The following is a 16,572-nucleotide window of genomic DNA, read 5'->3' on the forward strand; positions in this document are numbered from 1 at the left end:
CTGTGGCCAGGAGACAGGGCCATGTCTTATGAGCATGAGTTCATCATTGCAAGCTCTGGTCGGGTCTGTGGATAGTTCCTAGAAAAATTTGCAAGGAATCTGGAGATAGATAAACAACACATTTCTACCAACACAGCACCAATGAGGCAACGTTACAAGATGTAGGTAGGACTGGGATAGTCTCACACAAATTTCTATTTTCTTGGCTTTTATTTTCTTAAAAGGCAAGAGCCACCTGAGCTTCCTTACACATGCCAACTCATTATGACAACCCAGATCATACCGAGGGTATTTCAAGCACAGCTCATTTATTCAACAAGCACAGATTGAACACTTAACCGTGTTCCAGACATGGCTTTGTGTTGGTTTCCCTGCAAACCTACTGAAATTGAGAATTAAAATACATGTAAAGAGCTGCATGGTAATTGAATGCAATTTTTCCTCAAACTACTACTTCATGGCCAAAAAACAAAATCCTCATAGTCTAATGTCATTTGGAACTGAAAGATCGGCGACTCAGGGATAATAATTACCAGGCTTTCTCTTCAGCATGTGTTCGGCCTCTATTGCTGTTATTTCAGAAACGGTGGTGAACACGTGAGCGCAATGAACGGAAGCTCGCTCCATGCAGTACCGGTGGTAAATCTGCCTTTCCCCAGCCTCTTTGTCTATGTTAAACTGTGAAAAACAAAAATAAAACACACCTTTGCTGACACATGCCCTTCTACACAAGCAAAACAAAATCACACATTTCACCAATTGACTTACCTCAAGACTATGTAAAATTTTATGACCGCAAAAAAAAAAAAAAGTAATAGAAACTTGAATTAAACCCATTACTAAAATATACATAAGGACTTACACTTTAAAAGGCATTGTTTACTCCATTTCTCCTTCTAAACTGCTATTTAACTCCCTAAGTAAGTGATGTTTCTATCTTGCTGTAATCACATAGAAGTCTTGAATTTTTAACATTTTAATTACACGGTTAGTTATTCTACATCTTGGATTACTGAGCTAATGCCTTTCCCCAAAGTCCTTAATATATTTTCCCATTAAACAATGAAACAAAGTTGACATTAAACTTGACATCAAAAGTAAGAATAATTATTACAATGCTTAATTCATTGAAAGGGAACTTGAAAAAGAGAAAGACAAATGCTTTTCCTTGGTTATAGAACGTCCCCTTTATAATTGCAAAGAGTGTATAGTTACTCCAGTTAGATAATGTGCTAGATTATGCAATCATCTATAATTCTGGGTAGTTTAACTTAAAAAAAGTCAAATTCTCAACAATCACTCAAATAACTGGCAACAGTTGTGGGCTTTTGTCATCTCACTTGGTTACTGAATATAATGTCTCACATAGCTGCATATGAAGCTAGCAGCGTCTAAGACAAAAAGTACATACAGTTTCTGACATTATAGAAGTAAAATGCTTTTCATAATAAAGATCATTAGTAGCTCTTCAGCACAAGTGTCAAGCAGTCCACTAAGCACAGTAACATTGAATCCTTATAAACTACCGAGACGCATATTTTATCTTCATTTTATGGAGAGTGAAATTGAACATTTTAGAGGTCAAAAAACTTGTCCAAGGTCACATTACTATTAAGAATCTTAGTAGAACCCTAATTTGGTCCCTAACCAGCCTGACTGATGAATGAATACAGTCTTGTATTTGTCTGTTTTTATGTCATTTAGATTTCAACTCTATCAACAGGTTAGTCCCAGTAACTATGGCAACATAGAGAGAAAAAAGTGCTAAAAAGAGACCCGTTAGAGGAATCTCATGATTAGGACAAGAAAGCTCCTAGACCATTCTTTCACAACTGTAATATTTGCAATCATTTCTCTGAAAATGTTTAACTCAGGTTGTATATGACATGCTTGGATCAGCAGAAGTTTTCTTAAAAACTCTATGTGGCTGGTCTAATTCATGAAACCAAATCTCTCATTTAACCAACTTTTTTTTTTTTTTTTAAGCAATTTATACATCTCTATTACCTTAATGGAAAAAATCGGTAAAAAAAAAAAAAAAAAAAAAAAACAGGCAGAAATGAAATGGGTATGTGTCTGAATAAGTTATAGGATCAGAGCAGCACTGATTCACTCTGGCTGAAGGTAGGCAAAAGTATCTCATACTACACAACAAGGGTAGTCAGTATCATCTTTACAAATGTAAGACTTTCAAGTGCAAAGACCAAGACTTATTCATCTTTGTATCTCCAAATTTGTTGGATGAATAAAATGGCATTTGAACTGAGATATGGAAGTTTAATTCTGGGAAAGTTATTTTTAGCTGAAATACTAGTTGCCCTAAAGAACAAGTATAGAAAATGCTATGGCATGTAAATAAAATAGTAGGATGTCTGATGTGACTGTAGCATTGGGTGTAGAATGCAAGAGACAGAGGCTGGTCAGACATAATAGGGCCAAACCACTGAAATCCCTGAGGATGAGCCTAGGAATTTTGCTTTTGTCCTGAAAACAAGAAAGCCCACTCTGAAAATGTTCATTTAGAGGTGTGGTAAAAACAGAGCCAATGTTTAAGAAAAATAACTGGAAAGAAGTAAGGAATATTTTCCATCCCATTGAGTACTTTTGTGAATTTCAAATGAGATAACAAATGTCAAAGGCTTAGAAAAGTACCCCACATAGGGAAATTGCTCAATAAATTTAGCCATTGTTATGATTAATTATTATTGTTGTTGTAGATAATCATATGTCACAGATAAGATAACATTTAACATTCAGACATTTAGAGATGGGAAGATAGATTTTCTAAAGGAGCAGGCTGAGCACGCATAAACACAGCAGGAGGATAGCAGGAGCCTGGCGATCTCACGAGAGGTCCTGGGAGGTCAGGCATGTGTGCATGCTTCTGCCTTTCTCTTCTCCTATGGGGTGCCCTTATCTTTTAGGCCTGTAGTGTATATGGACATAGCTGTGGATTTACAGAAACCCTAACCATTTATACATGTTATTGTCCACTTTTCCACATATTTATAATTGTATTTTAAAATCTCTGTACAATAATTCCAACATAGGACATATCTGGACCTGGTCTTTTGACAATGGGTTTTCCTTTCTTGCATTTTAATATAGCTTGTAATTTTTTACTGAATTCTGGATAATGTGTATAGAAAAACAAAAAATGGGTAAAGTACATATTAATCAATAAAACACAGTCCAGTGACAGATGTGGGTAACCACATAATTGAAATTGATGAGCTCAAAACTTGATCAGAAGAAATAGTTTAAATTCACCAAATAATTGACCAAAGCTTCCTTCCCCATTTTCTAATCCCAAATGGCACTGTCCTCAGATTTCCATCTAGGAAACTCTGTTACTATTAAGAAAAAAAAGGGCCAAAACATAAGAAAACTAAGGGCTTTAGGGGGGGAAAAGCATTGTTACATAGCTATTAGAATTGAGGGGATAAATGATCAATGACTGAAGTTTAAAAAATGAGTTTGGAACACCGCACGTTCTCACTCATAAGTGGGTGTCGCACAATGAGAACACATGGACACAGGGAAGGGAATATCACACATTGGGGCCTGTTGGGGGATGGGGGACTAAGGGAGGGATAGCAAGGGGTGGGAGGTTAGGGGAGGGATAGCATTAGGAGAAATACCTAATGTAGATGACGGGATGATGGAGGCAGCAAACCACCATGGCATGTGTATACCTGTGTAATAAACCTGCACGTTCTGCACATGTACCCCAGAACTTAAAGTATAATAATAAAAAAAAAAGAAAATCATAAAAGTGAGTGTGGAGACATATTCTTAGAGGTTCTCAGAAATTTCATACGCTGACCGAAAATGGTTAAAATGTTATTTTAAATAATAAATTTTACTAAAAACTTAAACCAGCATTAGAGTTTTTGTAATTGGCTCCCCCAAAAAATTGTTTTCAGTTAGTACTAATTTGAGTAAAATTGTTCTAATATTTCTGATTTTGCAAAACATAATTTTATTCTTATTCTCCTATTTGCCCTAATTTTATTTGTCTATGTCAGAATGTATTGAAACATCCTGGTTCCTGCATCAAAGATTAAACTATGACTTTTTCTTTTTACTGAATTTTAAAAAACCTTTCATGTATATGATTTGGTATTCTTATGTATCACCCAAATTCTAAACTTAGTGTGAGCACGGGGGCTTCTGTTGTGAAAAATGGTTATGAATTTAACCCAAAAGTTAGTTCTTGACTGCTTGTTGTTTACTAGCCATTCTGCTAGATAGAACATTTTACTAGAAAGATGGGCAGGGGTCTGACTACACTTAACTATCTCAACCAGTGAGGGCCTTTAAACTAGGGAGATACATGATTCTATCTGAAGACAGTATGACAAATACTGCCAGAAAGGGTAAAATTGTAATATATAACATATACTATAATGCATTTCTTCCTTAAAACCAAATAACCACATCCTATGTATATTATTAGTAGCTTTTAAAATTAATGATTACTGTGTAAGATTCAAGAATTCCGAAGTGAAATATTCAGTCTGCCACTCTAATATTTTCTTTCACTAAAGTCAAAGTGCACTCCTCTCCAGGGAACACGGTTGTTGAGCTTATCAGCTTCTCACAGATCACTGGTTTGCCCTTATTAGTCCACCATTACTATATACCGCTAAGAACCTCCCATGTCCCAGGCTTTCTGAATTCCTTGGTGACTTTATTTTAAATGTACAGCTTATGTTTCTAGTTTGACCTTTAGATTAGGCTGACCTTTTTATAGGGAACGGCTCATTAGGACCCCTCATTGCTTTACAGATGTTAAAGTTTTTCAGAAAGAACTTTCTTGCACTCTAAGTGTCTTTGAGATAGTAGTGTAAGTTTTCAGTAACATTATTTGAGTATTATTTATGTATTACATGCACACACACACTCTGTTTTATAGAATCCTGGAAGTCTTTAACCTAGGAAATCTAAAAATCAACTTTCTAACTTCCTAATTTTCCTGATAGTGAAACTGAACCTTAGAGTGCTAAATAGATTTGATTGTTAATATAGATACCAAATCTGCAAAACCCCTGAATTTACATTACTCAAATGCTTTGTTAATATTATTAACATGATGGTATAAAATACATACTTTTATTAATCTAAATCGATGTATGAAAAATAGGAAAAATAAATCAAAACTGAATGATTTTGGCAGGTCATAGAATCAGATAATCTGCTACGATGAGCAAAAACAACTTGTTGTTCACCAAGGATCCATATCCCTGTTTCCAATAACTTCTGTTTTATTTGATCCCACAAAAATGCCTCCTACGCATTGCAAAGTTACAGGGGAAAACTGACCTATCGACCTATAATATGGCTTTTAATCAAATGTTTACTTGGAGGATAGAAGAAGTAGAGGAAGTAAAGCTCATAGTGCAAGTTTGTATGTCTCAAATCCCAGTTCTCTACCTGCCACTCAGAGCTGTGTGCTGATCCAGAGTATTCACAGCATTTCCATAGCCTTAGGCTAGAACAAGGGCCCAACCTACACCATGTCTTTGCCCCAGTCATATCCCTTTGGATCTATGGTTCCAAAGTGGGACAGAAATCAGGCCTCTCACCTCTATACTCTAGTGTACTCTGAACAAAGTTGAACTATATGAGCTGTCTGTCAACCCAAGGGAAGCTTGGTCATGAATATTGATCAGCTAAAAGGGCATTTCTGCCATCTGGTTGGCAGATGAAATGTACAGATCAATACTTACCCTTCAGCTTCAGCGATCTGAAAGAAGGGTGAGTAAGAGGGAAGGAGGAAGGAATATTTACCTTATCAAGATGGTTGTAGAAATCAATATTTGCTGCACAGAGATACCTCCCAAGTAGTGTGGCGTGGGTTGTAAATATTGTGGCAATAGGAAGTTTTCTGGCTCGAGAAAGGATCAGTCCAATTCCAGCCTGCCATTCATGGAATTGGGCAATGACATGTTTACCATCTGCATGATCTGTCACCTACATCAGAAAAAAAAAAGCATCAGAAAAGTTGTTGATGAAGCTTGATTGTGATCATGGTCCACATCATAAGTGGAGTTATGATGTCTATAAATTCTTTTGCAATTTAAAATAGTCTAAATATAAAGCATGAATATTTAGCAAAGAAAGTCCAGGATTCTTTATGAACATCCAGTGGCATGTTCATTAACCCCATATATTTTTATGTCTTAATCCTCTGTTTCAGTGATGGGTCTGATTTTTTTTGTATGCACAAAAGAATAAATACTAATATTAATGATAGGTAATGAATATTAATAAATGGGATAAATGTAAAATAAACTCAAAAAATATTTATTTACTGGATGAATAAATAAATTCTTAAAGATATCACTGAACAGCTGAATCAATTGGGACTACTCACTTATAAGCTTATTTTTTAAAAACTACTTAAGTTTTTTTTTAATTGACATGACGTGTGTGTATTTATTGTGTACATTTTGATATTTGCTAAAGGAACTGCCAGACAGAAACTTGAAAATGCCTTCTATATTTGTAGTGGCCCAATTATGGAGAAGCAAATGTTGCCCAAAAATATATCACAATCTGATAATGAAAAAAAAAAATGCATATGAAGAAAAAAGGACTTTTATAATATTATTATTTTCTAATAAACAATTACTTGGATTTTCAATGACTTGAAAACTCCAAAAGCAAACAATGATTTTCATGTGTATATTCACATATTTGATTTTGAGAAACAAAGATAAAATGCCATTACATCATTTTAAAATAAATAATAAATTATTCTATGTTTTAAATTCAGCTTATTTGGGTTTTCTTTTTCTTGAAGCCAAAAAAAAATTAACTGATATATTATTAAGAATGTGGAATTAGAGAGAAAGAGGCTAATAAAAAAAGTGCTTAGAAGTAAATAGCAGCTTTGTAACACACTGAAGATTGGGGTCTAATTTCACCCTGGGGTCTAATTCCAAATCAGGTGGGCAATCGTCTCTTTGCCTTACAAAGAGACAGGTTGTTTTGCCCTTACGAAATATTAACATTCACACTGGCTCCACGATGAGAGTTCATTTCCTTAATAGAGACAATAGCAAAACACTGGAATTCAAGAAGGCTGAGCAGAGAATTGGGAAGGCTGGAGAGTGGTTAAAACAGTGGTTATCACATGTAGTGTCCATCAGAACCACCTGGAAAGCTTATTAAACAAATAGCTTATTAAACTATTTGCTATGCTTAAGTTTCTATACTTCATGAGGTTTTTTTTGCATATAAATTAAGTATCATCTATATATCGGGCAAATATAATTGGATGTTTTATATACATCGTGCCATTTAAATTTGACATGAGGTAAATAGTAATAAGTATCATTATTACTTTGTTCCAAAGTCTGGCATTTAATTTGCAGAATGCTGAACATTTCCTAAGATTTCTGTAAACTGTATTAGGACAAACCATAATGGCATCATGTCAAAATTTGCTTCATCTAAAACTCATGGGATCTTTTTTGAGCGCTGAAAGCAGTTGTGCTGCTCCTCTGTTGTATCACTGTATAATAAACCATACCTCTTTCAAGAACCAGGCAGTTAAAGATCCAAATATCAGCATATCATTGGCTTCTCGGTCATGATAAGGAATGCCGACACTGCAAGCTTCCCAGAGGTCACCCTTCCACCTGTCCAGATTCCAAGCTGAATAGCCTATGTCAAAAAGTACCACATAAGGACTTCCTTCTATCAGCCATCTTCCAAAATGCACCTGTCATATAAAGAACACATAGCCATGTAGTGATATTAACTCATGTAAGACAAGACAATGTATTTGCACTCTGAGGATACAAACCTTATGTAGTACTCAATAGCAGATTAAACAAGCTACTTAGAAAAGAATATTGATAACATATAACCTCTGCTGTTTGAGCCTCGAGCTGGAATGGGCATGCATCCATTCGTCTAGAACCTCCGAATTCTTGCTCGTCATTAAATTTAAAAACAATGTATCTAGATCGTGTAATTTCTGTTCATCTATCTCTAGTCACTCTCTTGTGACCTTGAGCTTATAGGGTTTAATATTATAGTCTCTGCTTTTATGAAAGAGCCATGAAGTGCTTTGTATCTCTGAAAATCGGGGTATTTAGATATAATGTCTCCAGTGTTGCTTATTTTTTTTTTATGCAACAGGACTAACATTACTTCCTGATAGAAGAAAAAGCTATTTCTTTTTTCTTTTTTTTTTTTTTTTTTTGAGACGGAGTTTCGCTCTTGTTACCCAGGCTGGAGTGCAATGGCGCGATCTCGGCTCACCGCAACCTCCGCCTCCTGGGTTCAGGCAATTCTCCTGCCTCAGCCTACTGAGTAGCTGGGATTACAGGCACGCGCCACCGTGCCCAGCTAATTTTTTGTATTTTTAGTAGAGATGGGGTTTCACCGTGTTGACCAGGATGGTCTCGATCTCTTGACCTCGTGATCCACCCTCATCAGCCTCCCAAAGTGCTGGGATTACAGGCGTGAGCCACCGTGCCCAGTCAGAAAAAGCTATTTCTATAGACCAGTGTGATTTATCTTACTATTACTATCAAAAAAGTGACACAAAATGTTTCCCAGTATGGTTGCTGCCAGAGGTTTAACTAAACACATTGCCCTAGATACATTATCTCTTTAATCTAGCAGCTCAAAGTATAATTCTATTACATTCTTCAAATTGACTTTGATTCCTAAATGTCTTATCTTGTGCAAGTTTTAATGAATTAGCTCTCTTATTTTTTCCAGTTGTATGAATATCATCACTTACACATTCCAGTTTTAACTTCCTTTTTGTCTCCATATTCCTATAGTAATTTACTTGTTCTTCTGTCTTAATTTTTATTTTGTGTTTATTCTCCTATTACATGATATACAACCTCATAAACTACTTCCAGTCCTTTCTGGAACTCAGCAGAGGCTAACAGTCTCTTTGAATATGAATCCAGCCTTCTCTAGAAAATAAAATATATTCATATTGCTTACATACTGGCACTTATGACTCTACCCATGGCTGAATTTTGCAGGGCTCTGAAGCCCAGTTTGATCCTTTTCTGCCATGGGACCCAGGCATGTGTGGGGATGCTCCTTCCTTGGTCAACCTTGAAAGACCCTCATTATGTTTCTGTTGTTTCCATTTTAACTTAGTGTTTATCATGCCACTGTTTCCTACTAAGATGAAATTTTCCTGAGCCCCAAACAACTTTTCAACACTTTTTCTCCTTGGGAAATTTATTGCTTCATCTATTTATACACTGTGAATAACATGTAATATTATAATATAATATTTACTCACTGTGTAATATGTGCTACATGATACAGTGAGCTAAGATCATAAAGAAGAATTGAGACTATTATACAAATAGAGAGTGTAAGCTAGCTGGTATTGACTGCCAGTCAGTTCTTGGCTGCAACATGAAAATATCCCTACACTAGAAATCCATGTAGTTTTGAGACCAGTCGGTTTCATTGTGTTTCTCATCTACCTCTTTCTTTACAAGAACTTCAAGCCCCTTCTAACATCTCTTTTACTTGCATTCTGATAGTACAACAGGCATTGTTCTATCACATTTCTAACATTCTCTATGCTGCCTTCACTAAGAAGTGTTTTTCTGGTACTCTTTGGGATCTCAAGTTCCCTTGTAAATTATACATTCCGCTCCTTAAACTTTGCATGCACCTCCTAGACACCACTACCCACACAGCATCTCAAGTGAAGGCTTTGCATTTTTTCACCCCCAGAAACTATATTCCTGGGATGAGTAGGAAGGAAAGTTACTGATTTTTAAAATTCTGCTGAAGCTTTTAAAGCCTTATTCATTATTTACATATAAAACACCTTTGAAATGTATGCTATCCAAAAATATTACCTTTCCTTGTTCAGCAAAGATAAGGTTACATTTTGACCTTATCCTAAGCAACTTCAAAGTCCAGATTTTTTATCCTGCACGCTTAACCTCATGGTTACTTGACCTTATGGACTTAAAAGACTTTCATGTCCACCTAATTTCAGCTACTCGAGATCATGACTGCATTCTTTCCTTGTCAAATCCCAAATTGTTTCTCCTCTAAAATATTCCCCTGTGGCATTCTGTTACCCAATGACAACTCTTGTACTTCCATTTCTGTCACTCTGTTTTTCCCAGTGTATATATTTTTCTTTGTCCCCTCTAAGACCTCCAGTTCCTATAACCCTCCATTTTGTCCTACAATATCATCTTCTTTCTGGCTTTGCTTACTTTCCTGTCTATTCCTTATTTAATTTCTTCCTTTTCTATCTATTCCAATGCAATGGCCATCAATTAAACTATTAATTCAATCACTTTCACAATTACCTTCAATTCTTGGGCCACCTTGACCTATTTGCATGAATGCTGAAACTAAACAACACTGGATCTTCATCTATTCTACTTCCTGCACTGTCACTCAGACTGCAGATTGCGCCTGGACAAAGTCACAGCTGTGTGTATTTGTGCCACTACAAAGTCATGACTACATCTCAAACATGTCCAAAAATTCCTTGAACATTTTGAACAACTTCTTTCTTGAACTTCCCTAGTTTCTACACTTGCCTCTTAATGAAATGACCTTTAACTCCTCCTTCAGGAAGATCATCAAAATCATTGGGTAAGATTGTCCTGAATTCTTCATTAACTTGTCTCTAGTATTTGCATTTACCCTTTTTTGCTGTTTGAGTAAGACAAGTGAAAAATTATTCTTTCAATATTGCTTTGGATCTTGTTCCTGTCCCCATTCTCAGTGACTTTACTTTCTTCAATCCTCCATTTATTCTGAGTTTTCAGCTTCTCCCTGTCTTCTAGGTATTTCCTTTTTGCAAATAAATATGCTCAGGTCTTACTCATATTTAATAAAACACCAATTCTCAAAACCATGTCATTCTGCAACTACTTTATTATATTTCTTCTTCATAGAAACATCTTATAATCACAACTTCTGTACCTTTTTCCTGACCACTTATTTATTCCTTTACCCACTGAAATGTGATTTAACCTTCCTTTCTCCTCTAAAATTGTACTCCTCCGTGTTACAAATGGCCCAAATATTACCAAACCCAACAGACCCTGGATCAAACCTTTGTTGACTTAATCCCTTCTTCATACTTAAAATTCTCTCCTCCCTTGACTTGACATCACGATTCCTGTTGTAGCTGCAACAAATTACCACAAGCCTAGAGGCTTAAAACAAATCTATTATCTTATAGATATTGAAGTCAGTAGTCCAAAATGCACTAAAGTCAGCATGTTGACAGAGCCACAGTCCATCTGTAGTCTCCAGGGAAAAATCTATTTTCTTGCCTTTTCCTACTTCTATAGGCCACCTACATTCCTTGTGGCCTCTTCTTCCATCTACAAAGTACATCCCGCCAGCCTCTGGTTTCATTGTTACACCTCCTGCCTGATTCTGATTCTAAGGCCTCCCTCTTATGAGAACCCTTATGTTTACATTGGGCCCACCTAGATGATTCAGGATTATCTCCCCTTCTCAAAATCTTTAACTTAATCACATCTGCAATATTCCATTTGCTATAAAAGGTAATATAGTCACAGCTTTTGAGGATTAAGATTTGAATATCGTTGGTTCTACATCATTAGCTTTGCTTCTACATTTGCAATCTCTAGCTTCTTGTAATGTAGATGGCCTAACATGCTAACATTCCACAAGGTTTGGCTGAAAATTTTTGTTCTAATCTATACATTTCCACTGAACAATTTTACCAACACTCATGACTTCGATTTATGTACTAATGACTTCCTCAAAAACATGTTTACCCTATAGCTTCTGCTGAACTCCAAACCAATTATCTTTTCTCCTTAGTTTTCACCAGGTGTCTCAAATGGACTCCATTTAAAGGCAAGTTCATCATCTTTCTCACGAATCTGCTTTTTCCCTAAGTAGGTGAATGGTCTTCTGAGTTCATGTTAATTGCAGTCTTTTTTCCCATGAGTTTACTGAGAATTGCCAAGTAAAGTGTCAGTTCCTTTACCTGGCAGCCATGCTTATTCATTGCGTCCACTGCTCTTCTGACGGCATCGTTTACAGGTTCACACTGTTCCACCTGAGTCTTCATATTATGTTCAAAATATGGACCTATCAGAAAATAGTTGTCTCCCCATTCATCTGCTGTTGTTTTGGCCTTTGTCTGAATCACAGTATAGATGCCCCCTACTGTTAAAAGAAAAAAAAGGTTTTATTATCATTCAGGTTAGCAATTCATTTTTTTTTAATTGCACAAAAAATGTATGGCTTATTTTTTTTATTGTATTTTAGGTTTGGGGGTACATGTGAAGAACATGCAAAATTGTTGCATAGGTACACGTGTGGCAGTGTGATTTGCTGCCTTCCTCCCCTTCACCTATATCTGGCATTTCTCCCCATGCTATCTCTCCCCACCTTCCCACCCCCCAGCAATTCATTTTAAGTGATAAGAGATGGAAATGAGTTCAGATTTTTAAATTAGCATTTAGGATCCACTAAGCCCAAGGTTTTGTTTACCTTTCTAAATAGTTTACCTTTCCAAATAAATGTGTTGTTAAGAGACACTAATGAATGGTTACCGTTTTGTTCAATTCTGTGCATATTTTAAAGTCCCTTCCAGGTGCATGTGAAAGAGCAGCAGGCCCGAGGCAGCAAAGAGGTCAAATAGCTTCAGAAAAAAATCTGAAAAGACAATTGGAGTAAAGCACTACTTGCCTAAAGCTCCAATCACTTTGTAGCATCAAAAGTTAGGACAAATACTCATTGTCATCATACATGCCCTCAGCAGCATAAATCACTTTCACCCCTCTTCCTCCTTCTCCTACAATGGTCCAAAAGGGGCTCAGGATGTTCAAATAACAGCTGCTGTGGTTTGCAATTATGAGCAAATCTCCTAAACTAAATAGTCATTTATCTTTTAAAGCACCAAGCAAGGTACTTTTTGGATAAGAAGAAAGTGCTTATAGATTTTCATAGAAAATGCTTGGTCCAACCCCGATGCCAAATCCAATAACACAGATCCATATTTTCATTCTCACATGATATTTCTCCCTTCCTAGAATCATTGTTTCATTCTCCCCTCTGATATTGCTGCTACCTCTATTAGAACACAAATCCAGACAATATGGATCCATTTGGAAAATATGCACACCCTGGGATCCAGCAAGTCCACATCTAGAAAACCGTCCTGGGGGAAAATTAATGACAGTGTCAAAACTGTCCTGGTGGAAAATTAAGAAGAGTGATAGAAGGATGTTTACTGAAGCATTATAATGGCAAAAAATTAGAAACAACTTACATTGAACTAGTCAACTTATTTAACTGACATAAAGTTCATTTAACTCGTGTGTCAAATGAGGGTAAATAATATTTAGCTTGGAGGGAAAGACAGGCTGTAAAGGAGAATTAGAAATTAGACCTGGCCTCAGCAAAGAATGTATGACCAAGTCCTCAAAAATAAACACAACGAAAACAAAAATAGACAAATGAGACTTAATTAAACTAAAATTCTTCTGCACCACAAAAGACTTGATCAACAGAGCAAACAGATCAGCTACAGGATGAGAAAAAATATTTTGCAAACTATAAATGCAACAAAAGGCTAACACACCGAATCAACAAAGAACTCAACAACCAAAAAACCCAACCTCATTAGAAAGTAAGTGTGATGGTTAATACTGAGTGCCAACTTGATTGGATTGAAGGATGCAGAGTATTGATCTTGCGTATGTCTGTGAGGGTGTTGCCAAAGAAGATTAACATCTGAGTCAGTGGGCTGGGGAAGGCAGACCCACCCTTAATCTGGGTGGGCACCATCTAATCAGTTGCCAGCACAGCCAAGATATAAAGCAGGCAGAAAAATGTGAAAAGCCTAGACTGGCTTAGCCTCACAGCCTACATCTTCTCCCTTGCTGCATTTTTCCTGCTCTGGAATATCGAACTCCAGGTTCTTCAGTTTTGGGACTCGGACTAGCTTCCTTGCTTCTCATCTGGCAGATGGTCTGTTGTGGGACCTTGTGTGTTAATCTGCTTAATAAACTCATATATATATAAACACATACACACACACACACACACACTCCTATATATATATTCATATATATATTCCTCTCTATGTATCCATATATATATTCCTATATATATTCCTATATATATTTTAGTTCAATTAAGCATTTTAAGTTCCATTTGTCTATTTTTGTTTTTGCTGTATTTATTTTTGTATATATATATCTATATACACACACATATATATATGTATATATATCTCCTATTAGTTCTGTCTCTCTAAATAACCCTCACAAATACAGATTTTGGTACCAGGAGTGGTTCTAGAGGAACAGAATATTAAGCATGGAGTTCTTTCATTGGTTTTGGGGTTTCTGGAGTTGGCTGCTTAATATGATTAGACCCAAAATTCTAAGGACTCTTGATCTAATAGTATGAAGAACATTGATAGTCCTTGGCAGGAATTGTTTAGAGAGTTATGTAAAATAAATGCATTTGATACTCCTGATTTAACGTTTATGAGAGGCAAGGAATTTAGTGACTCTATACATAATACTTTTGACTACATGTGGAGAATCAAGGAACATAGTGAAGTTGGTTGGTTGCTCATAAGTTCACTGGACAAAGTTATGAAAGAAAATGATGAATTCAGGAGTATATCAGCTCTCCAGCTTTGTGTCATAATCTTATTCAGAGAGACCTTGATCATCTTTCACTTCCACAAGTTATCACACTGGTCCATTACATTGATGACATGCTGACTGGGATCAGTGTGCAAGAAGTAGCAAACACACTGGACTTATTGGTGAGACATTTTTGTGCCAGAGGATGGGAAATAAATCTGACTAAAATTCAGGGAACTTCTACCGCAGCAAAATTTCTAGGGGTCCAATGGTGTGGGGCCTGTTGAGATATTCCTTCTAAGATGAAGGATAAGTTGCTGCATTTGGCCCCTCCCACAACCAAGAAAAAGGCACAATGCCTAGTGGGCCTATTTGGATTTTGGAGGCAACATATTTCTGATTTGGGTGTGTTACTCTGGCCCACTTATCGAGTGACCCAAAAGGCTGCCAGTTTTGAGTGGGGCCCAGAACAGAAGAAGGCTCTGCAACAGGTCCAGGCTGCTGTGCAGGCTTCTCTTTCACTAGGGACATATGACCCAGCAGATCCAATGGTGCTTGAGGTGTCAGCGACAGATAGGGATGCTGTTTGGAGCCTTTGGCAGCCCCCCATAGGTGAATCACAGCGAAGGCCTCTAGGATTTTGGAGCAAGGCCCTGCCATCTTCTACAGATAACCACTCTCCTTTCGAAAAACAGCTCTTGGCCTGTTACTGGGCTTTGGTGGAAACTGAATGTTTGACTATGGGTCATCAAGTCACCATATGACCTGAACTGCTATGAACTGGGTGCTTTCTGATCCATCTAGCCATAAAGTCTGTGTGCACAGCAGCATTCCATCATCAAATGGAAGTGGGATATACATGATTGGGCTTGAGCAGATCCTGAAGGCACAAGTAAGTTACATGAGGAAGTGGTTCAAATGCCCATGGTCTCCACTCCTGTCACCCTGCCCTCTCTCCCTCAGACTGCACCGATGGCCTCATGGGGAGTTCCCTATGATCAGCTGACAGAGGAAGAGAAGACTAGGGCCTGGTTCACAGATGGTTCTGCATGACATGGAGGCACCACCTGAAAGTGGACAGCTGCAGCACTACAGCCCCTTTCTAGGACATGCCCCTCAGTGGAATAGACACTTACTTCAGATATGGGTTTGCTTATCCTGCGTGCAATGCTTCTGTCAAGACTACTATCCATGGACTCATGGAATGCCTTATCCACCATCATGGTATTCCATACAGCACTGCCTCTGACCAAGGCACTCACTTTATCTTATAGTGAAACAAGTGCAGCAGTGGGCTCATGCTCATGGAATTTACTGGTCTTACCATTTTCCCCATCATCCTGAAGCAGCTAGATTGATAGAACAGTGGAATGGCCTTCTGAAATTACAGTTAGAATGCCAACTAGGTGACAATACTTTACAGGGCTGGGGCAAAGTTCTCCAGAAGACCATATATGCTCTGAATCAGTGTCCAATATATGGCACTGTTTCTCCCATAGCCAGGATTCATGGGTCCGGGAATCAAAGGGTGGAAGTGGAAGTGGTACCACTCACCATCACCCCTAGTATTCCACTAGAAACATTTTTGCTTCCTATTCCCATAACATTATGTTCTGCTGGTCTAAAGGTCTTAGTTCCAGAGGGAGGAACACTGCCACCAGGTGACACAATTCCATTAAACTGGAAGTTAAGATTGCCACCTGGATACTTTGGGCTCCTCCTACCTTTAAGTCAACAGGCTAAGAAAGGAGTCACAGTGTTGGCTAGGGTGATTGACCTGGACTATCAAGATGAAATCAGTCTACTACTCCACAATGGTGGTAAGGAAGAGTATGCATGGAATACAGGAGATCCATTAGGGCATCTCAGTATTACCATCCCCTGTGATTAAGGTCAATGGGAAATTACAACAGCCCAATCCAGGCAGGACTGCAAATGAAGGTTTGGGTCACTC

At 37.3% G+C, this 16,572-nt stretch overlaps 1 protein-coding gene across 3 annotated transcripts in view; it reads right to left on the reverse strand.

The window, feature by feature from the left end:
* Positions 1-16,572, reverse strand: part of GYS2 (glycogen synthase 2) — a 60,816-nt gene that overhangs the window by 32,849 nt on the left and 11,395 nt on the right. For 2 of the 3 annotated variants that reach the window (XM_021673828.2, XM_021673827.2), the window contains exons 2-5: positions 11,999-12,180; positions 7,541-7,732; positions 5,794-5,976; positions 534-678 (exon numbers count right to left, since the gene is read on the reverse strand). In XM_021673828.2, coding sequence (XP_021529503.2) covers positions 534-678; positions 5,794-5,976; positions 7,541-7,732; positions 11,999-12,180 — 702 coding nt within the window. Of the gene's footprint in view, positions 1-533; positions 679-5,793; positions 5,977-7,540; positions 7,733-11,998; positions 12,181-12,569; positions 12,673-16,572 lie in introns of all 3 variants that reach the window. The other variant, XM_021673829.2, reaches the window with a different exon arrangement.

This window comes from Aotus nancymaae, unplaced genomic scaffold (genome assembly GCF_030222135.1).
Source record: "Aotus nancymaae isolate 86718 unplaced genomic scaffold, 86718_ANA_hifiasm-v0.15.2.pri h1tg000016l, whole genome shotgun sequence".
Classification (NCBI taxonomy): domain Eukaryota; kingdom Metazoa; phylum Chordata; class Mammalia; order Primates; family Aotidae; genus Aotus; species Aotus nancymaae.